The 22,431-nt window shown below is 43.2% G+C and overlaps 1 protein-coding gene across 3 annotated transcripts in view; it reads right to left on the reverse strand.

The window, feature by feature from the left end:
* faf1 (Fas (TNFRSF6) associated factor 1) overlaps nucleotides 1–22,431 on the reverse strand; it is a 59,308-nt gene that overhangs the window by 25,124 nt on the left and 11,753 nt on the right. For all 3 annotated transcript variants that reach the window (XR_012953083.1, XM_076087897.1, XM_076087898.1), the window contains exons 7-12: nucleotides 17,064–17,169; nucleotides 11,993–12,079; nucleotides 4,196–4,291; nucleotides 3,935–4,061; nucleotides 3,767–3,830; nucleotides 3,571–3,652 (exon numbers count right to left, since the gene is read on the reverse strand). Coding sequence is in view for 2 of the 3 variants with exons in the window: in XM_076087897.1 (XP_075944012.1) it covers nucleotides 3,571–3,652; nucleotides 3,767–3,830; nucleotides 3,935–4,061; nucleotides 4,196–4,291; nucleotides 11,993–12,079; nucleotides 17,064–17,169 (562 nt within the window). In the remaining variant the exon portion in view is untranslated. The remainder of the gene's footprint in view (nucleotides 1–3,570; nucleotides 3,653–3,766; nucleotides 3,831–3,934; nucleotides 4,062–4,195; nucleotides 4,292–11,992; nucleotides 12,080–17,063; nucleotides 17,170–22,431) is intronic.

Genomic DNA, 22,431 nt, shown 5'->3' on the forward strand with positions numbered 1-22,431 from the left:
GTATTAACTTTGAACTGTGATGACACTCCCCTAGAACCAATCATAATCAGGTATATATAATAGATTTATCTTTCTACAACATTTCCCAAAATATCCTTTCTGTCCACTGCTGATCAAATGATGCAACCTAAACAACAGGGCCTTCTGATGCTAATTTAACATTACATTCTTCATGTAGGCTTGCTGTATTATAGGCTGCGTCTGAAATGACTCCACGTTATTTACTTTTGGCTTTTTATTTGAGCGTCAAGTGAAAAAACAGCTCCTATAGCACAATACTACTAATTGCTAAAAAACCCACAATGCAACCAAACTAATCCCCCTCCCCACTGGCCAGTGTCATTCTAGCTGTGTGCCAGCTGTGGAGAGCACGCCGAGTTTAAGGTAAAGCTAATATTAATATAACTAAAACCCCAGATGATATCTTGTCTCATATTGCTCCACATACTACACTGTACATGTCACACACTTTCAAATTATTTTTATATTGGAAGCCTCTTCGTGGGAACTCTAGGGCTCACGTTTTTCCTTACCGAGGAGCTTATGGTTCAATCAAAAGGCCCGTCTACTGTGGATATTTGTATCGCATCAAAAAGAGGCTTTTAATCACAGGTACTACATGTTTAGCCGGGTTCAGAGGAGACCAGTGAGTGAGATACAGACATAAACAGAAAGGTATGGAGGGACGGACGGAAGGACAGAGAAGTCCAGATAATGATTGTCCTACAGATGGCCGTCTGGAAAAGCAAACACTTCAAAATGAATAGCTCAAATGACTGATCTAATGACCCTGAACACACAGTGGGAAAACACATTCAGATCGATGACCAACCACACAGGAGGCTCTCCACACCCTGCTGAAAACACATTACGCTGGTATGACAGAAACGGCACCGATTTCTGAACCGAACTGTGACTAAACTAACCACATACAGCATATTCACACTTTAGTTTCCTGCACACTCTACATTGATTTAACCCTTACTCCATCTATTTATGCGTTGAGAGTAATCATTTCAGGTGCAAACAATAAACCACGACTGAGCTTGGGATTTACAGTCTGATAGATATACGTACACCTCTGTGCCGTTCTGATTTACCGGCGCTCTCTCCTCTCGACTATGCAAGGCTATTGCTGGGTTTTTAAGCCGATACTTGGTGGTGATAAATCCATGAACTCCCCTCTCCGGCGAGGCTATGAATTTTGATGTCTTTGTGTGTGGCAGACAGGAGAGCGGAGCAGAGCGGGGTTAGAGTGATTAACCACTGCGTTGATGGGGATTTAGTGCGGATCTTGGTTAGTGATGGGTGGCCCATCTCTCTGTGCGCTCTGACTAACCACTGATCCCCAAGAGGGTTCAGCTCAGCTCAGCTCAGCTCTGCAGCCCAAAGCATTTTCATTAAGGATGGATTGAGTCTATCTCAACAGTCCCCCAACACACACCTTCAGAAACACTTCATCAAATGTAGTGTTTTGCTTAGTGATTAGCCTCTCCCAGGCTTTGAGAGAGTGAGACTGATTCCTCTGTTTATAAACCCACTGAGCAGTCCCCCTTCAGTCCAATCTGCCCCATTCCAATAACCCCTTAATGAAGAAGGCTTTTTTTCCCCTTCGATGGAGGACACAAAAAACTAGATTCCTTTTCAAATGGAAGCGAAGAGCAAAGGATGGGATGGCTGGGTAGATGGCAGAAAGGGAGGTGTAGTCGCGCACATATGCTACTGTGTAATGAAACCGTCAAAAGCAGCATGTTTTGGCCTGTCGTCTAGGACGCTTGTGACAAAACAGGACAAACACAGAACAGATCAAATAGCTTCTGTTTTCATGCTAAATTCTTTGCACATATCCAGCTTTCCTAAAGCCATTCTAACCACAGCACAGTTGGCAGACTAAGTCAAGCTCACCCAGAATAAAACAAAATACAGTGAAAATGAATACTATTTCGCCCCATGCGCTGTGTAGAGCACAGTGGTACATTACAGAGTGTGTGAGCACCGGGGAGACATCGGCCATATTGTGCTGGCTTAGGAGAGGAGATCAGCTGGGAAGCAGGCAGGAAGCCAAGCTTGTCTTTAGGCTTTTTATTTCTCTGTGTGTTTCACACTCTCCATCACCTACCCGTATGCTGCAATCTCTTATGTCTTTATTCCTCTCTTTGCTCTCACTCACTTTGTTCCTCTGACTTTCACCGTTTGTACCATCGTCTCCCTTCAGACCACGTTCTCCGTTTTGTGGCCCCGGCTATCATCTATTCCACCCTCCCTCCCTCTCCGTGTGCCTGGTGATCTGAACCCCCCTAACACCTTGCTGTGTCCTCACAGTCTAATAAGGCTGTAATCCACACAAGCTGTCAGTTGATACAAGCATCCTTAAAAGGACAAAAGCCAAAAAAACAAGCGGGGAAAGTGGACAGCTAAAAATAAAGCCTCAGCTGTCAGGGTGAAAAATTTGATGAGGGTTTTGACGAAATGATATCAATGTGGCTATAAAGCCTTCCCCACACAGCATGACACAGGGGGTAGACAAATAACAGTAAACACTGTGTGAAGAAGGACTTTGACGTAAATACAGTTTTAATGCCAACACACGGCAAATGAAGGTAATTTAAAGCTGCATGAAAAGTAGAAGAACATGATATGCCTGTTGGTTAAATTTGTCTTATTCCTCTTTTTCCATTCAGTTTGTGGTTGGCATATGCTGTTATGATTTTTCAGACTCCTTCACTTCTGTGAGTCATGCAATCAATGACTCATGGCCTCTTTTAGAAATACCGCTAATTGGCATTGCGCCGAATATGACAAAAAGATTTTTATCCTGTATAAACGTTTACCACAATGCAATGTTTTCAGATCAAAAAGTTGAATAAAGTTTTCTCCTCAATCTCATGTTTAACAATCCAGGTAGCACATTGCTACAATGCAACAGGGTATTATTGTTATTATCAATGTGTGTGCTTGCACATGTTTGACTGACCACTGCACTGCAGTATGTTTCTGGTGCCACCACCACCAGACCTCGTCAGCAACATAGACTGACTGGTGAGTGCTGATAAGAACCAACATCGCTGACAACGGACCCCATTCTCCATCATATTCCATCTTTACATTGTTTGTGCGTTTACATAGCATAACAAATATACTCTACACACTAAGAAAGATTCATCTACAAATTACTGAAACCTGGACTGCAGACTTTACTGAAATTGGTCATAACACTGGCCACTGTGTCTTAAATTCCCACCAGCTCAGTGACGTAGGAAAAGATATTAGAAACGCAGTAGCTCCCTTGACAGATGAATGAGTGAATAATACCCTGCTCAGTCCTCCTCTGTGTTGTCTTAACACTTAAAAAAAAAAACAGGGCTGGTCTACACCAAGAAGGGATGACATCAGTGCTAAAGGACAAGCCAACACTGTTAACACCAGTGCCTCGAATTTTACAAAGTAAAAATAAAAAGAGTTTGAAATATAAAATGGGGGAAGAATAATAGAATTTTGTTACACATTATAGTTTTTTGATGAATGAAAAACCTTCCTATGAGGCACCAAACAGTCAATCAGCTTACTTACATCTCTGGCTTTGCCATAGAAGGCCTCTTGAGACGCCGCCTCCAAAGTCCCAATGAAGAACATTGGGTGGGTCTCTCCATACCTAAAGGACACGCAGAACAGACAAACCGTACACAAACACATTGTTACATGCCAGCCTTCTTTGAATTCAAATTCCTTCTAATCAAAAACGAAAAGCACCTGACACTTAGCTCACCTTGAAGAAAATTCGGCAGTAAAGTGCAGTAAGGCATCAGCTTCGTTCTCACTATTCTCTGGCACTGTGAGGGGACAAAAATGATTTTATGGTCAAGCTTTGAGATGCATGTCGCTGGCATTTAATACAATACCTGGAGCTGAAATCAAGCTGCTCCACTGTACTTACTCATAGGTGATTTCCGACAGGTGGTAGAAGAACCCATTCCAAACATCTCTGAATCGTCCACTCCGAACTCTGATGCATCCTCAAAATCATCCCCCTCACTGTCGCTGACCATATGGACATCTGCACACTGTAAACACAAACAATTTGTTAATTTATGGACTCATTTCCACAGAAGTGATAGACGGAAGCATTTTGATACCACGTTTTATGCGTTGTGCCAAGAGGAGAAAGCAATCCACAGGGAAGAGTGTGTGTTTATACCTCTTCTGTGGGTTCCTGGGAATTGGCTGGTGAGGACCTTCGGCAAACACTGAGGTGATGGCAAGGATAGCTGATGCCAGAGACAGCTAGCGTCATCTGAAGACAGGGAACATCATGAAAGAGTGATTAACAAAGCAAGGCCCGATCTTAGACCAGATGTGATTCCAAGTTGAGTTGAATGCTACGTGTTCATCAGGGGGAGTGAGTGATGGTCATTTCTACTCCTTACCAAAGACAGAAAAAAACAACAACTCACAACTGACTCTCAAGTTGTACATCACAGTACTACCATCTCAAATATCATGAGATCTTCCTAATAAGGGGAGATGCTTGATGAGGTTTCTGCACACCTGCAGTAGCGGTTAGTGTGATGGTGGTTTGTAGTAAGAGAACACCTGACTAATGAGCTCCCAAATCCAAAGCCAGGACGGTAAATGTCAGCGTTCAGCAGGGACTCATTACAGCTGGTTATTCCTGGATAAGACCCCAGGGGACATCAACAATACAGGCAAGGCTGTTGCTGGACAAAGTGCAAAACTAAAGATACTCGCTCTTAAAAAGTTGTGTGCCCGATTTTAAGAGCAACTCCCATCATTTAACGACGTGGAACCAAAATACAACTTCAAACAAGTGGCCACTGAGAGGAGGACTGGTAACAATCGAACCGTGACTAATAGAATGAATGTGGTGAAACTTGTCACAATAATGCAACAATATATTCACTGACGTACTAATTGTTTAGAGCAGAAAGCCCAGATGCAAATACTTTTCTGGGAGAGTGATCTTCAACACAACAGGGCCGGGTGTGATAAGAGGCAGAGAAGCTGCTCGTCCCCTGCAGAGGTCCTGTGATCTGCCCCATTGTCGGGTGCTAAGACACACAAAGAGCAGCTGGACATGGTTGAATCAGGAGACGATTACATGCAACGCCAATTGAGTCTGAAAAGGGCTACACAAGACCGCAGGGAGTTTCTCTCTTTAAAATAGAGCGGTTCCTCATGCTGGCCTCAGCTTCTATAGCAGGAGAGAACAGTGTAACCACTGGACCTTGTCAGCAACATGGACTTACTAGTGAGTACTGCTGTGTACCTGGCACTGATAAGAACAAACGTATCTGACAAAGTGCCACCCAGTCGATTATTTTCCATCTTCGCACACCATGTTATCTTTTGAATGTTAGAGCGTAAGTTAGCCGCAACCGAGAGACCAAAATATTTACACAAAAGAAATTTGGACAGTTGTGGCTGAGCTGCATGCGTGACAAGGAGCCAACACTTATATCACAGTATCTATTCCCGTCATAACTTTCAGTCATATTGATGAAGCCCCTTGATTTGTCAAGTCAACTATAAACAGATTTTTGTATCAATAAACAGTTTCTTAAAATATTTAAAAAATATATATATACTTCACTATCACGATTTAGATTGTTATTGTGCGATATAAAATGACATAACATGACAGAGGGTGTTATTAATAATGCCCTCCCCTGGGTTGCGTCCATGTTCTTTGGCCCTTAGATGTGGTTGTTCATACACATCGTTCAGATTTTAAATCATATTAATTGTTTACATAAAGATTTTCTTTTTCCTGAACTAAGATAATGATCCTAATCCCAAGGAGAGGAACAAACATTTTACAATTTGTTGCAGCCATAAAAAGAAGTTGACGAGGGATATACTGATTATAATATTAACCACTGTGTCGTTGATTCCCAGCAGCTCAGTAACCACGGAGAAGAAATGAGAAACACAGTCTCTCCCCTGACAGTTCGGGAATGAATAATATCCTGATGAGTGTTCCGCCACCATGTTGTCTTAAGCAAAGAAAAGTGCTCAAAAAAAGCAGTGGCTGGACTGCCATGCGATGTTGAAATTACACAAACAAAGAATGACATCACTGCTCAAGGGAAAAGCCAACAGTGAAACGCATAACGAATATGAAAAACATGTTGTTTCTCAGTGAATTAAAACCTTTCCTACGAGAATTCAAATAGTCAGTCAGCCCAGAAAGAGTAACAAAAGGTGTACACACACACAGAGAGTAGAAGATTGTATTTCTTGTGTATTACCAATTAGTAGCGAGTGTACTCTTGACACAGCAAGGACAGCTGAGTATCCCTGGAACACCTACGAAGAACACTTAACTGAATTGCCCCGTCTTTGCTCGTGTAACTTAACTCTAACTAATTTAGTAGTCCGGTCCCGTTTATTAGATCACCGTGTTATTCATATTTTTCCAGAGAACTTCACAAAGTAACGGAACAAAAACATCATTACCCCAACAGTAAAAGTAAAGTAACAACAATGCTTTTTGTTGAACAAAAAAAACATCGATGACTTAAAGAGAAGCTATGGCTATTTGAGACATGATGGGTCTCAGGCCTGAGGGTTGAATTATCACTGAGAGAGAGAGTTGTAGGTATTGAGCTGGACAAAGATATACGGGCCTTTAGGATGTGAAGGCATGGCCCCAAGTCTATTCTGCCCGTTCCCCAATCGAGTGGCAATCAAACGTGAGAATCTTAACAGCGGCTGCCGAGAGGATCCCCGTAAACCCTTTACCCCCACTACTCACAATGAGAGGCTTTCGTCTGAGGGCCTAATAAGTGTATAAATAAAGTTGATCACTTCCCCCGTCAAAGACAGCCTGGAGGGTTTGGGCTGACATGGATGCAAGGAGGGGAGGTGAAAAGGGAAAAAAAAAATGAGTTGAGTGCCTCTCAATCCTCTTCCTCGCTTTGACCCCATGGCTTCTCCTGATGTTGAGGTACACAAGTGCAGCTTGGCGGCTCAGTGGTAAAACGTGGAAACAAGGCTGAAGCGCCGCAGGGCACGGGGGTTGGGGGGATGAGGTTAACCCCCCCAAATGACCCTCTCCCACATCTCCACACAAAGGAACGGGCTCCTCTTTTTTGGATTCTTTTAATTAACACTTGCACTGAGGCTCTAAGCATTCAGGGGCCGATACAGGGAAAGAATTTTCTCTCCCTTACCCCCTCCCTCCTTTCCCTCTTCCCTTCCAACCCTTTCTTCCCTTCTTTCTCTCCCTTCATTCTTTCTGTGTTTCATTTTTTTTTTTCTTTTCTAGTGTAGGCAGTGTTTGGATTAGGTGTCTGGCTGTGAGTGTGAGATAATTACTACTGACAGCTGCACTGACGGCAACCACAACCACAGTACCACCTCACTCAACTTTCTCTTTGATGGGCCGAGGGAAGAAAGGCAACAAAAGTGAGGGAGAGGAGGCAGTAAAGGCAAAGGAGACGGACAGAGGAGGAAGTACTGAGAACACGAGGGAAAAATAATGCAAGAACATTGATAGGGAGAAGGAAGCCAAGAAAAAAAGAAGACAGGCCAGGTGTGCCTCACCCTTAACACCCATTGGTTTCCTTGTTCCAGGCTCCATTGAGCGAGCTGAAGATATGCCTCAGTGTGCGTAATGTATGTCCACACGCAAACAAATGCAAATACAGAGCTAGAGGCTAAGGTAGGCATAAATAAATGATTTTCTGTGAAACGTGAGCTTCGCTGAACGCACACGAACAGTTAGAAGAGATAGACAATAAGACTGACAGACTAACTTGGTGCTGAATGTCACCTGAAGGCAGCCAATTGCACAAGGGAGGGGGGGGGGCTCTGCCTGAGCTTACTGCTGAGCCCAGTTGCTATGGAAACCACGAGGCCCCCCTCAATAAATCCCCAGTTTAATAGGCCCCTATCAGGTAGAGGAGGATTCCATTAATGCCAGCTGGGAAATGGAGGGAGGTGCTGGCCTACAAGGCCAGGAATCGCCGAGGCTCCGCAGCATTAATACATTAGCAAACACCATGAAACACTGCATAAATGTCAGCAATTACTGGCTGGAAGGAAGGGTGGGTGGTGGTGGAGGTTGAAGAGATGAGGGGATGTAATAAGGATGTCCCACTGGCTGTCAATCACTCCAACAGGAGTGGAGGAAAGAGTGCCAATCAAAACAGGTCCAATGAGAGGAGGCCCGTCTGGAAACTCTCCGAGCTATATTGTTTTGGCGAAGAAATAGAAGAAGAGAAGGAGACGGAGGAAGCAGGGGAAGAGGCTCAATCAACGCATTTCAAACTGCACAGGAAGTCAATGTCCTGTTGGCCTCTCAACATCGACTGTTGCCAAAACCTCTGTCGTCATCATCTTCAGAACAACTTTGCGAAAGCCACGAGAATCGTGAGGATATTTAAAAGGCAGAGCTCGATCATGGTATTCACAAATAATGCTGAAGTGTTTGTTTTAATGTACTTTGAGTCAAATTAATTCCATAAAGTTTGAAATACAACAACGGTTGTTTTTCTTCTAACGGAGGGCTTTTCTAGGTCTGTCAACACTGTTGTGATGCAGTAAACCCGATGACAATTCAAATAAATGCTCAAACAAACACACACAAAAGAGACTGACAGTGTGATCCTCTACTTGGCTACTATGGCAAATACTACAAACTGTCTTGTAATGAATCTATGAGGAGCAGTGGAATCATGGCACCTAAATTTAAGAAAAATGGAACTTGCCGACTGTGTCCGGTCATGTGTCAGGTGTGCTTCGGCTTTGTCACACCTGAAATCGGAACAATGATTGATGATAGCTCAACGGGAGGGAGGTTTTCACATTAGCAGCCACTGTTGAGGGTTGCATTGCAGGAGGAGATGAAGCAAATCAAAAGTATCGCTGCAGTTAATGTTGATGTGTTGTTTATATTCTCATAAACACTGACAAATATATCAAACCAGTGACTTAGGTCAACACAATCTGCCTGCTAGTACTGAGCGTCACTCACGTCGTTACTGCTTCAACTACACTTTGTGCGACTTCCTTTGACGTTCAACTTCCGTGGTCTAACACGACATACAATAACACACAGTGCACTGAATGAACTGATCTGTTGTCCAGCGCTACCTGAGCATTATCCATCCAGATCCAGTTTCATCCCTCCATAATGATTCAGAGCACAATAAACAATGAAACACATTGAGTGGATGGTATCAGGGAGGGTGACGTAACACACCACTAGTTTCCCTGAAAGGTGTGAATTTCTTACGCTTCAACAATACATAAAAAACAAACAATGAAACCACTCAAGTATCTCTTTCTTAGAACACAAGAACTGAGAAAGAGATACTCTGGACTAGTTGATCAATCAGATTAACTATAATAAAGAACATGTTCATGCTTCCTGTGCCTGCTTCTCTTCACTTATGACTATTTATTGCAGCAACTGCAGAAATCAACTGAAAATTCAACAAGGGACTACCAACTCAACTGCTACAGCATCCATGCTAGAGGCAACTACACCGGTATTTTTACTCTGTATATTGTGTGCACTGTCCACTTTGCTGCTGTGATCCTGTGAATTTCCCCACTGTGGGACTAATAAAGGATTATCTTATCTTATCTTGTCACATTCAGCACTGGGTATCATTTTAGAACATGTTTTGATATTGTTGCAGTTTCCGTAAGAATACCAAAACGTTACTTTTAATCTAAAAGTCTCTAAAACAGAAATTCTCTGCAAAAAATAAATAAATAAAAATGGAAACATAACGTCAGCAAATTCTTAAATACGGCACCAATGCTTACGATCATGAACTTTACCTAATAAAATACAGTACAATATAAAAACTGCAATAAGGAAAGGAAAACATTCAATGGCTATGTTTATCTGACCTTTTCTCATGTTGATGCTACAGACACAGTTCAGTTAGTTTCTAAAAAGTTTGACACCCAGCCAAAGACGCAGTGTGTCTACTAAAACAGGCACATTTGCAAACACACAAATGCAAATATGCACACACAAAAACGTAAATGTAAGCAGGAACAGTTGTTTCACAGACTTAAAAGGTAAAGCATAGTTAAGTAGTAATCGATTCTGCTGAAAGTGGGCTAATGTGAAGCGCTAAACGTAATCTGGGGCCTCTGGCTGCCATATTTATTGGCCTAAACCCCGGGAGATGAGACTGGGCTAATGAGCTAGACACTAACACTGGCTCCCTACCCGCCCAGCCAAGCCCTGGGCTTTCTCTGTTAATACCTTCCGAGGTTTCAATAAGAGGGCTGTGGCTAGAGCAGAGGCCATTATTACACTTCTGTCTCTGTGCTTTTTAATATCTCCTCGTCCAAGAAACAGACGCTGCAGATGTGCGTTAGCCAGGTGCCAACCGGGCCTGTGATGCCACAATGAGCTGCAATCTATTCATGATCCCTGGCAATCATATCCACGGCTACCTCGGGGCCCGAGCAGAGGTTCACTGATAACAAGATCCCAGATCGCAAAAATACCAAAGGTAAAAAATAGAATTATTCTACTTTATCCCGACTTATTTGAAGATTACATTGAGATTGGTAGGGCTTACTCGGGGATGAAATTCACAATCTTAAGTGCATTGCTGGTTTTAATGATTAGGTCACATATTTTTGCAAAATGAAATACACACAAATGCTTTAACTCTACTTAAAAATATTTATTTAATAAATATCTAAAAACAAATGTTTTTTTCCTTTGGCAAAACATACAATAGTTTTTTGAAACAGTGATTCCTCACAATTAGTGGAAATATTTTATATTATTCAATTCATGCAGCCAACTATTCAAATATTAATTCCTCACAGTTGCAAATTATTTTAGTGATGTAATAATGTTTCCATTAATCCCCATCCCATAAAAAATTGGATAAAAATAAGTCCAAAAGATATTCAGGTAAGGGAAACTTTTTTGAATTTTCTTTTTTATTATATATATATATATATATATATATATATATATATATATATACGTATATATATATATACATAAACGCATCTCTGAGGTCAGTCATTGAGCCACATGACCACAATGTGCTTTCAGATTTGAACGAAAATTTGTACTTCTGTTGCAATCCCAGGCTGTTTACTGATCACATAGCTGGATGTCTACAAAGATGATGCCAACAACAATAAATCTGCATCACTGCGGTATGGTTTGTTTGGTGGTTACCGGCTATACTGCTAGTGAAAGGATGCATAACATTTTGTCCTTTGCCCTTTTAGTCACAATGTATTTTGCTTTCACTGTTAATCTTAAAAGCTTTACGTCAAGTCGTAAAAACAGGTGCCGTTATCGTTCAAGTGCAATACCATAAATGAATCGAACATCTGTAGTTACGTCGCTACAGTAGAGCCAGCTCTGGCATGCGACACATATGATAACACAAAAAAACAAACACTCCAATAATCATATAGATCTAAAAGGAAAACGTTAGCTAGGGGTTAACACAAGAATGTGTGCACAACAGCTCCTCAATGTAGCATGATAAACCATGCCATACAATTAGCATGGGAACACATAGGCTGTCAAAGAAGGGGTGAGACAAAAGGGGTCAGAGGTTCCTCAAGGTTCTGTATGAGGGCTGCTTCTGATCAGCTTGACTGTGAGCAGGGTGAATGGCTGGGAAGAGCGACCCTGGGACAGGAGAGGTCAGTGGGACTCAATGATGTGAGCTTTAATGTCCACATATAGAGGACACAGGACGGGAACCGTCTTTGACATCTTAATTAGCTTCAACATCTTACTCTCATGCTTCTGACAGATGGTTTCGAGATTGCATACGGAGCGTGGAACAGTTTCCACTATTACTATCAAAATAATGTAAATCAGTCATCTGTGAACCATGGGCTTTAATATAGTTGAGAAAGCCGTGTTTGGATCAAAGAGTCAGTGAGGGCAACATGGCGATTTCGTATCGATCTGTTAAAGTAAGTGAGTAACAATCGTTACATTGTGTTTTTGTGTGCTTCTTACAGAGTCATCAGACGCTGACGCGGGCCACCCGTCCCACTGCTGATGTCGGACTGGGATGTTGGTCAAGTCAGAAATGTTCCTCTTCACCTGCAAACATAAAGGGAAGACACAATTAATAATATATATTCAAAGCACAAAAAAAACACAATGCTAATGATGCAAAAAGATAAAATACAAAAACACTACAAGCTATTAATGTCCACTAAGGCTTTTTATATTTACTTTTTACCATCCTCTCATTATTAAGTAATATTAAAGCCAGAGGTGGAAATCATCTCCACTCTAGTTTAACGGTAAACATATATATTGTAAATTATAGACAGGGGTACATCAAAGTATCCTCTATTCAGCAGCAAGACGAAAAAAGTAGGATGGAGGCAGAGGATGAAGAAAGAGATGAGTCAAAAAGAGAGAGGAGGAAAAAACAACAAAAGAAACAGCCAGTGTTATCAGCATTCCTTAGATGCCACAGCTAATGCCCAGCAACAACAGCCCCACGCTCTGAAATGAACAGTATTTCTCTTTTCCCATTCATGCGCAGACGCTGTATCTGCATCACTTAATAACATTCCGTGCTTTTAAACAGTTAGCAGCCAGCAGCGCCTGTCCCACCGAGCGCCGCATCACACCGTCCAGTGGGTTGTTGGTTTAAAGCCCCGACGCCAGCCTGATGTGCGCCAGCCGAAGGTGATCAAAGCCCCGTCGGCGTCTGAGCGCCGGCGGCCGTGGATTCTGGTGCGTTTGTTCAGCAGAATTCTGCCCCTCAGGCCCGCGGGGGCTGGACACTGATGCTGAGAAAACTGTCAATTGTGGAGCAAAGATCCCTCTACACACGGGTCAAATCCTGTCTTTGTAAAAAGCACTGCAGAGAGATGGATCCTTGGGCATATGCAAGGCTGCTGGTCATAGAGGTGGAAACTTAAATACGCTACAAACACAAAGTCAAAGCCAATGTCAGGCAAAGCAGGAAAGCAGCTGCACAACACTGAGCTCAGAAGACTGCGGGGGCAGACTTTCACCTCAATACTCTAATATTACTACTTTGCATCTGTATATGCACTTGTGTGGTGTTCTAAAAGCACTAACACACTATGGGCTGCTTGCAGAAATTACTACATTTAAATCTGATTTCATCCCTTTATCAAGGCAACAGTAAATGTTCTATTGAAGGTGTACATCTCTCAAAGAAATAATATTTTATTTGTGCTGGACCTGGCATAGCAAAGCAATCTGCAGTACAAACAAGCTAAGAAACAAATAAAAGAACAATAATAATTGAGTGGCACAGTCCATCCTTTGTCTTTCTCTCGTAAATCCCACACCACGCTGCTCGGGGCCCATCCTTATGAAGAGAAGCTTTGGCCAGGATAGCAGACTGGGGTCAGAGCGGGTGGCCAGTGTTATTACAGAGTGTAATATCTATGTTTGACCAGCCGGACTACAGGGATTTAACTGACCGGCTGGCCAGCCGATGAATAGAGGGGAAAAGGGAGGAAAGGAGAGGCATAAACACGAGTAATGAAGAGGCTGCAGTCAGAGGTTAAAGCAGCATCAGAGAAACAACAAACTAACACCCACCACAGAGAGAATGAAGGTGAGAGGTGGAGGAGGGGAGGAGGGGGGAGACAGACAGTGGAAGGCACCTGGCAGAGGACAACCTGATCTCAACACAGACAGAAAACAGAGCTACACACCACGCTGGTCCACCTGAATCTACACCACCACAATCTGCAGGGCACTCACACAGGTCTTCTCCGACCATTTGAAAAGTACGGCGCTATCATGAAATTCTGATGCAACCATATCAAAGACAACAAAAGTCCTTTGGAACGTGGCAACGGAACAACAGGGAGACACAATGCCTTCTCCAGGTAGCTGAAGTTTTTAGAGCAGCCCTCAGTTACAAATCGTTGCCTGTGCCGGCCACAGCAGCCAGCACACAAGGAGCAATACTGTCTAATGCTGCCCCCTGTCTGCCGAAACAGACATCTCACTGAGAAGTTAGACTGCAACAAATCCAGACAAATATATATTTCATCCGACTCCGAGTAGCTAATTTTACACAGTAAATGTGACTTACTATTCCCATGTGTTTGACCTAAAAGAAAGGAGTGATGCTGGCATGTCAGTATATGACACTGGGCTGTGTGAAGCGGAACATGGCACCAATGATGAAAATTATCCATCAACCTGATTCAGATATACAGAAGCTAAAATGTAAAGGAAATGTCTTTAACAGAGCAGAACAGGATTTAAATCAAAGTCTTAGTGACAAACACAGCGCTGCTGATTTGTGTGTTGCTGTTCATGTAGAGATGAAGCAGGGGTGTATGAGCAAGTTGTACACAACATTAGACTGGCTGTGGTGCCGAGCTGCTGGGCAATATGCCTCAAGGCAAAATTAATGATCCAATCATTGTAAATGCCAATTGCCTGTAATCCCTGGCTGGAAGCAAATCAAAGAGAAGGAAAGGTTTCCGTTAAACAGTCACAAGCTCTCTCTCGCTCTCTTTCTTCGTCTCCCCTAGGCACCAGATGCCTTTCTTTCATTCCTTTTTCGATCCAACCTTCCTATTCTCAACTCTGTAGCCCCGTCTGCATTTGGTTCCTATATGTCCCCCAGCTGCGGAGCAGAGATGGGGGCCCAGGCCCAGCCCCGGGGGGCAGTAGAGGAGGGAAATCCCCAGGACAACTGGTCTGGTCACGGACAACCCGAAACCAGCAGCCATCCCTATTCTACCCTCTACTTCCCTGGCAAACATTTGCTCTCCAGCTTAGCTCAGAAGCTAGCCAGCAACTTACCCCCACACTCTTGTCTGGTAATGCCAATCAGAGTCTACACAGCCCTGCGCTCCAGAGAGATAGAGAAAAAAAAGAAGGTAGAGAAGAGACACTGGGAGAGAGAGAGAGAGATGGAGAAAGAAGGAATAGAAAGGGAGGGGCAAGGGCCGTTCCCTGAGAGCCACAAGGCAAAGCAAGAGCCTTTGGCAAAGACAAACAAGAAGATAGGAGTCTATCCCTATTGATATGCACAAGCAGGGACCATCGGCTAGTCTTCAGCTAAGACAAAAGGAAGAATGGGGAGCGAAAGATGCTCTGTGGTGGAGTCCATATGTGTCTGTGAGTGGACACAGTATGAGCAGAAAGGGGAGTCAGGCTGGCTGAATATGGTGTTACATCTTTGTTGCATTCTTCTTATGATGACAGAAATACACTCCCACTCTTGTTTGTGTCTCTTATGTTGTTTTTATCTTTAAAAAACGAACGCAAACTAACTCCTCGTCTTCATTATGAGCATCACAAACTTCTCCAAAGCAACTTCACTGAGGTCATCCACAACTACTATCTAACTGCCTTTGCACCTGTAGCTCTGCACACTGACTACTGAACCTTTTGAATCAGTCCTTACATAGTGTGCACACTTGGTTTAATGACATATTATTTATTAGCACGTGGACATTACGGTATTAAAAGAAGGAAAGACGCCCGTTCCCTGGCTAAACAGTAAATATATAAAGAGCATGGTCAACATGGGGCAAACAGAGTCCAGATCTATGCAGGTTAAAGTTCTGGGCCTCATTTTCACTGCAGGGGGCCTTGAGATGCCTAAAGACAAGCATGCGTAAGGAAAAGACCACGACATGGAGGCCTGTTTAAGCCCACATTGTCCCTTCTCCATCCCCTATGGCCTCTTACAGCACCCCCACCAAGCCAACAGTCCTTTGCCTCCTTTCTGTGTCCATGGTTCCCCCCTCCCACACCGCAGGGACCCCTCCCCAGTGTTTGTAATCCCAGCAGAAACACTTAAGGTTCACAGTGGGTGCTCATCAAAACCATCTGCCTGAGAAGAGGGTGAGAGAGAAGGAGAGAGATGACGGAGGGAGGAGAAAAGGGAAAGAGCGAAGGAGGAGAGGGAGGAAACCAGGGAGGCAAGCGGCCTCATCCAGTTCATATGTTGGTTGTACTAATCTGTTCAATTAGCACCATTACAAGCCCCGCAAGTAGCCTGATTATTATTAGTGTAATCTTCACCCGCGCCGAGGAGCCAGGCCTGAGCAAAAAAAAAAAAACTTGGGAGAAACACCTTTCATTGCTTGAAAGTAAATAATTAGCTGCTTGTAAAAATAAAGAGAAAACCAAAATGAAAAAACACGAAATAAAAAATGACGTAAAGCTGCCACATGAATGAAAACAACTACAGACTGACATTCCCTACCCCGTATATTTTTTTGTGCAAATAATGATTACTTAACATGTGAGGTAAAATCAATAGAGAGATCTCTCTATCTTACCTGATCATTCTTTGGGGAGCTTATTTCCCCTCACCTGTGGCAGCAAGCTACCCACTGTGAATAACAAATGCCTGCTCAGGTCTTCCTAGGAGGGTTAGTACAGGGCAGTAATAAGTGTGTGTGTGTGTGCATCTGCAGGAGAGTGCTGATCTGAGGGGCCAAACATTGACACAGACACGCACACACTTACTCATCTACATAGGCAAGCACACAGATATATTTCCATGCTCTTCAAATCCATTTGCAGCTGCGATAGTAATAACCGATGAACAACGAGGTGTACTGCCTTCACACTGGGTCCAGTATGAGTTACTATAAATATTTCATAGGCTGCCCGGATCGACTGTTTAGTTTCAGATGAGGAAAATGAAAGGTACTCTGTCTCCTTCCATTGCTCCCGCATGCCTAGATCAAACAATGTTGAGTATTAGAACCGCCTCCTCGACTGCTGAGAGACAGGGAGAAAGATGCAGTGTAGGGGGGAGTGGGGAGAAAAAGAGGGGGGGTGTACCAGACTGCAGCTGTGAGAGTAATTATGTGCTCGGAAATGTGATCATTTGTGATGAATAATGAATCGATGGCTGAGATAGACTAGCAATGTTTGGCAAATGGAATGAAAGCGGCGTTATGGGAAACTAGACTCAGGTACAATAATATTATGCATGTGTGTGAGAGTCTGTGGGTGAGTTACTGAGAGCTTTTGAGTGTCTGGGGGCGTATAAAGTGACTCGCTGGTGTCCAGCAGGGTCTGTGTGTCTGCGTGCATGCTGGTGTCGTACCTCCTGTATGGTTCTGGTGCCGGGAAAGTTGAGACTGTAGTCCCTCTGGGCCTCGCGGTGGCTGATGACCAACAGGAAGTTCTGGTTTAACGACTCTTGGAGATCACTAAATGAGAAGAAAAAAATAAAACAGTAAGAAATGGGGATGAACACAGAAGGAGATTAAAAAAAATCGAATTTGATGCAGAAAAGGAATATGGGAAAAAAAAAAGGCCAGGCATAAAAATGACAAAAGAAAAAGAAAAGAAGAGGGCACAAAAAACAACAACATTACCACTAAGAGCCACTCAGTCAAGTGGAGGGCAAGCTGGAACTTGTCAACTAGTGGTAACCTGCTGGCCCACGGGGAGGTGGGAGCCTCCTCTGGGGGCGAGTCGCCCACTTCGCTGGTTTGTGTCTTAACAAGCCTGGCCAGTGCTTCGCTCAGCACAGCAGGCTACCACAGCTATGACCACCTGCACATTAACAGCATGGAGTCCATCAATCTGCCTTATTGCGAATAAACCTGGCAGCTAGTATGACATAAACCCAGGAGGGCCTTCAGCACCTTCCCAACTACAAACCAAAGATGCCTTAAAGGCAACGTTTTACTGCGACTTACAGCGGCCCAAAGTGACAACACAGCAGGGTGTCGTGAGGTTGTTGACTAACACCAACAACTGCTGCTCCAGGTACTGAGATATCCTTTTGTTACAGAGTGTAGACGATCATGAATGTAGGGGACCAGCAACTGCTTTCATTCTCAAGCCAAAGACGCAAATAATGAAATGAAGAGTCATTACTGTGCATCAAGACAAACCTCTTTATCAGATGCTGCTGGATAACTGCTGTACTTCACTGCCTGTCTAGCTTCTGAAACATGACTGTATAGTGATAATAGTCATATCAGTTCATTTCAATTACAGGCTAATGTAAGCTTATCAGACGCCTAAAGATGTTTCTATGATTAATGTAATGTTCCTAAACTAAGCTACTATCTCTATCTGCATCAGTTTTATGGCGAAACATTCTTCAATTCTAATTGAAATTCATAGTATTATAATATGGAAGTAAAATAATAATAACACTGACAGAGTCGAGAGAAACTCACAGCAGTATTAATAAAAACGAATAAAAACCAATTTAACATCACATTTTATCTCCCGTCCAGCTACATGAATACTCCGACACCTAAAAGATCAATCTATAAATCAAACTATTCAACTGTAACAATCTGTTAAAAACCGCCAATAATTATATTTTGTTCCCCTCAAAGCATAAACAACATTCACTGGTGGGAAAATAAATGCTGTTGACAGGTAAGCACTGGTCTGAGATGTTCACACTCTCACAGTGATTGTCATATGCTGATTTCATTGTGAGCAGAGACCTGGCAGTGAAGACGCAATCTGTTCAAGAGGCCCCGAGGGGTCAGACTTTCTGGACTGGCACCGCAGCTCGCTCAGCAGCTTACAGCTGTGACGGAGACGCTGTGAACGACGCAAACGCAGACACTTTGTGTGCTTCACGTAGAGAGGAGGAGGTGGGGGGGGGAATCAACTTTTGGAAGCTTCATTTACAATAAGCTGTGAGGTTAAGTAGCGTTTTGAGCAAACGCTGGGTCTGTGCGGCTGAATATCAATGGGAGGCTTAAGGGCCGAAGCAGGCACTTAATCAGGGCTCAGAACCCAAGGAGAGGAGGAAGAGTTGAGAGAAAGAGAGGGATGGGGGAATTAATATGTAGCGCACACATTAATTATGCAATCACACCCTTAATCTGCACAGATCTGGACGAGCTTATGTTAACAGAAGCTCAAATTTACTGTAATGACAGCATATTTACATTGACTAAAACTACGAAATCAATATGTAAATGTAATGTTTGTTGTAGCTAACTGGGGAAGATTGGAAATGTGTGGAGTGGGAAGGATGGATGCATATGTAATAGGGCTGAGCAGAAGGATGAGAGAGCGATGTGTGTGCATGCGTGAGGGAGGGAGAGTGAGAAAAATGGAAGGGGTAGGGACACATAAATAAGGATCTAGCTAATATCATGATTATGTTTGGACACAGTCCCGAGCTACTGCTGGCAGGCAGCTAGACTCCTAAATAGACAGAGATAGAGGGTAAACTGAGTGGAAGTGTTACTCTGTCCTTCCAAGCAAAGAAGGAACATCTTAGCAGTCGTTCATGGCAGACCGACGAGCCATTTGGTGAGTGTGTGGGTGGAGCTCTGTTCCAGGTTTACTTTGAAAAATCAGATCACTCGTTGTGCTCCATAGTACAAATATAATTACTCAAAATATCAAATGCATTCAGAGGGGAGACATGTGCCATCTGTCTGAAGAGGCTTGCAGGTTAATATAAACAAAGCACCCATGTTTCAAGTCCAATATCCCCTTTGTCTCGCCTGCTTCCACCACGGATGTTTTCAAAGCAGCTGTCATCTGAAGGAAGCGGGCCCTTCGAGCGGTACGGGGTTGAAATGTGGACGTCTCGGTGTTTGCTTCCGCCGTCAGAGGTCTCTTTCTCACTCAACACACACACTTGTGACATCCAGGTCGGCCTGCAACATCTCTGGAGGTACTTGACATGGCATAAGGGTGCCGGGAGGAAAATGTCATTTAACTTTATGGACAGAGAAAATGGAGCGTTTTGCAGGGGAGAAGAGCAGGCTAAACAGATTGGTTTCATTCTGAGGTAAGCCCATCGCCTAAGCTGTGAGTCCCCACGGCACAGAGCAGACTCTAGACCTTATTAAACTAGCACTGCCAGACACAGAGGAACACACACACACACACACACAAATTGTGGCATGTGCCTGCAAAATACAAATACCCCTACACACACACTCTCTCTCTCTCTCTGACCACACACACACACACACACACACACACACACACACGCGCGTGTTTCATCTGATTAGAGACACACGAACACACTGACCAGGTGAGTTGTTCCCTCTAACTCGTACAGAGGAGGTCATGAAGTACACACAGGCTCGTCTTACCTCCTCCATATTTTGCATCCACAACAAAGCAGAAGGATGCGAAACCATTCAGGTTCTGCTCTGTTTCGGTCTGCCATCTTGTTCCAGCGTTAATCAGCATGCTCACTGATAGACACTTCCCATCAGGGTAGCTGTAGCTAACTAGCTAGCTCGCTATCTTACCGAAAGCATCTGTGAGTCTGCTACAGGATAGCTGACACACAGAGGGAGAGATGCGGGGGGGGAGGGAAGCCGCAATAAAACACACAAAACCTAATGATTCGTTTTTGCAATTTCAAAATTCTTTGAGAGTTCAAATTAGAATAACCTTTCCTTGGCAAACACGCTTCCCGAGAGCAGAGCGGAGAATAAACGAGGAAGGAAACAGGCTCCATTGAAATATTCATCAGGCCTTCATCACTTATGCAAGAGATTAGGTCCTGCTCAGCACCCTCCTGTATTCACAGGCAGTCATCAACATGGCCACAGAGAAAAACCTTCTTGGGACCGGGCTTTGACACCGCAGTACTAACTGCACATCACATCGCTAACTAAATAACTACCTGAGATGGATTGGTGCTCAGAGGGAAATCTCCCAAAGCCTCAAGATTTATTTCTAATCAAACAAGACAACTAAGAGGAGTTTACTCAGCGGGATCATAATGACGGTGGAGCACTATTTAATCAGTCAGTTTGGTGTGTGTGTGTGTGCTGCATGAGCCAAGCTCTACAAAGTAATTGCCAGAGATATTACCATTTATGGGACATTTGCATTTTTTACTCAGCAACAATTTGAAGCAAATAAACATTGTGAAATTAAATTTGGGTAGATAACTGCAACTACAAACTAGCAAATCAAGTGATATGGGAGACAGTGGTAGTTTTAACCTTACTACAAAACATAGAACTAAAGATAACAATTTGAACTGAGAATATTGGTCAAGTTCTTGGACAAGAGCATTAGTAGCCACAACATTGTTTTTACTAAGAGTAATAACAACAATAAATATTAAATATTTATCCTGGTTTCATAACACAGAATTCCTTAAAGTGGCATTTCACTCCTAGATTCTAAACCACAGTAGAACTAACGAGGTTCTGTATCACCTGCTCACAGATTATGCACAATTAATGTTTATACAGCAACTTTATGTCTCTGTGAGTCATAATCATGGCGTGCAGTGCTGTCTCTTACACTGCAACCCATACAAAGAAGCTTATGGTTTCTGCTGAATTATTATTTTCATGCAGCCCGGCTGTGCGTGTTGTGCCACCTTCCTAAAAATCAAGTGAGAGCCTAAACTTAATAACAAATAAAAACACTCCGCTTGTATCAATTATTTTTTAGAAAACAGAATAGAGGCAATAGTCTGGAAACACAAATATTGTTCCATACCCTCTTTTATTCTTTACATACTTATTACCTGGAAATCATATGATATCTAATTCCATACTGCGTAGGAACGCTGTACAATGGAACTACACCACGGTCACAAGTACACACATGGAGGCTGTAAAGGCAGACTAGTCCGCGTGATGTTTTGTAGACTTATTTGGCCACTTGTTGGTACGTAACAATCTCTTAAGATTGTGTTAACCACAGACCTTATTTCATGCATCTCACCAAAAAACTATTTTTTTAAAAACCATCGACTTGGAGACGAGGGAACCAGACGTGCAAAAATTGCAATCTCAATTCCGGGTGTTATTATTAATTCCTGCAACACTCTATAATAAGACAATCGATAGAGAGGATGTGTCTAACTGACTCGACTTTGAGCATTACTGAGAGTGGGAAAACGTATTAAAGTACAATGAAAAGTACACGTTTTTAGGAAGAGTTATACATCTGTGATTAATAATTGGGTTTGTAATGTAAAGCACAATAATTTGATTCCTTAATAATTTTGTTTTCAATAACCTTGCAGAGGTAGATAGTGACAGACTAGTACCTTGAGTTGGTACGATGGCGCTAATGTGTGCGTCCCTCTCTGCCAACTTTATCCTGGAGCCTTTACTGGCACTGAGCTCAGTCTACTGCAACCTCAGTCTACTGCAACTAATTTGCACACACTGCACACAAATTGCAGTTCCTGTGGATTTACGGTGTGACCACAGTTTATTTTTACTGCAAGCTAACAGCTTGTTTGGTCCCGCTACAGGGGACTGCACCCCCCCCCCCCCTACTCTGTGATCTGTCACCTATCCTCTCCCAGTATGGCAGCATGGTCACACACACACACACACACACACACACACACACACACACACACACACACACACACACACACACACACACACACACACACACACACACACACACACACACACACACACACACACACACACACACACACACACACACACACACAACTGTCCTCCACCAAAATAGCTGACGCA

The sequence above is a fragment of the Anarhichas minor genome, unplaced genomic scaffold, assembly GCF_050575085.1.
Source record: "Anarhichas minor isolate MPS153535 unplaced genomic scaffold, ASM5057508v1 ptg000010l, whole genome shotgun sequence".
NCBI lineage: Eukaryota > Metazoa > Chordata > Actinopteri > Perciformes > Anarhichadidae > Anarhichas > Anarhichas minor.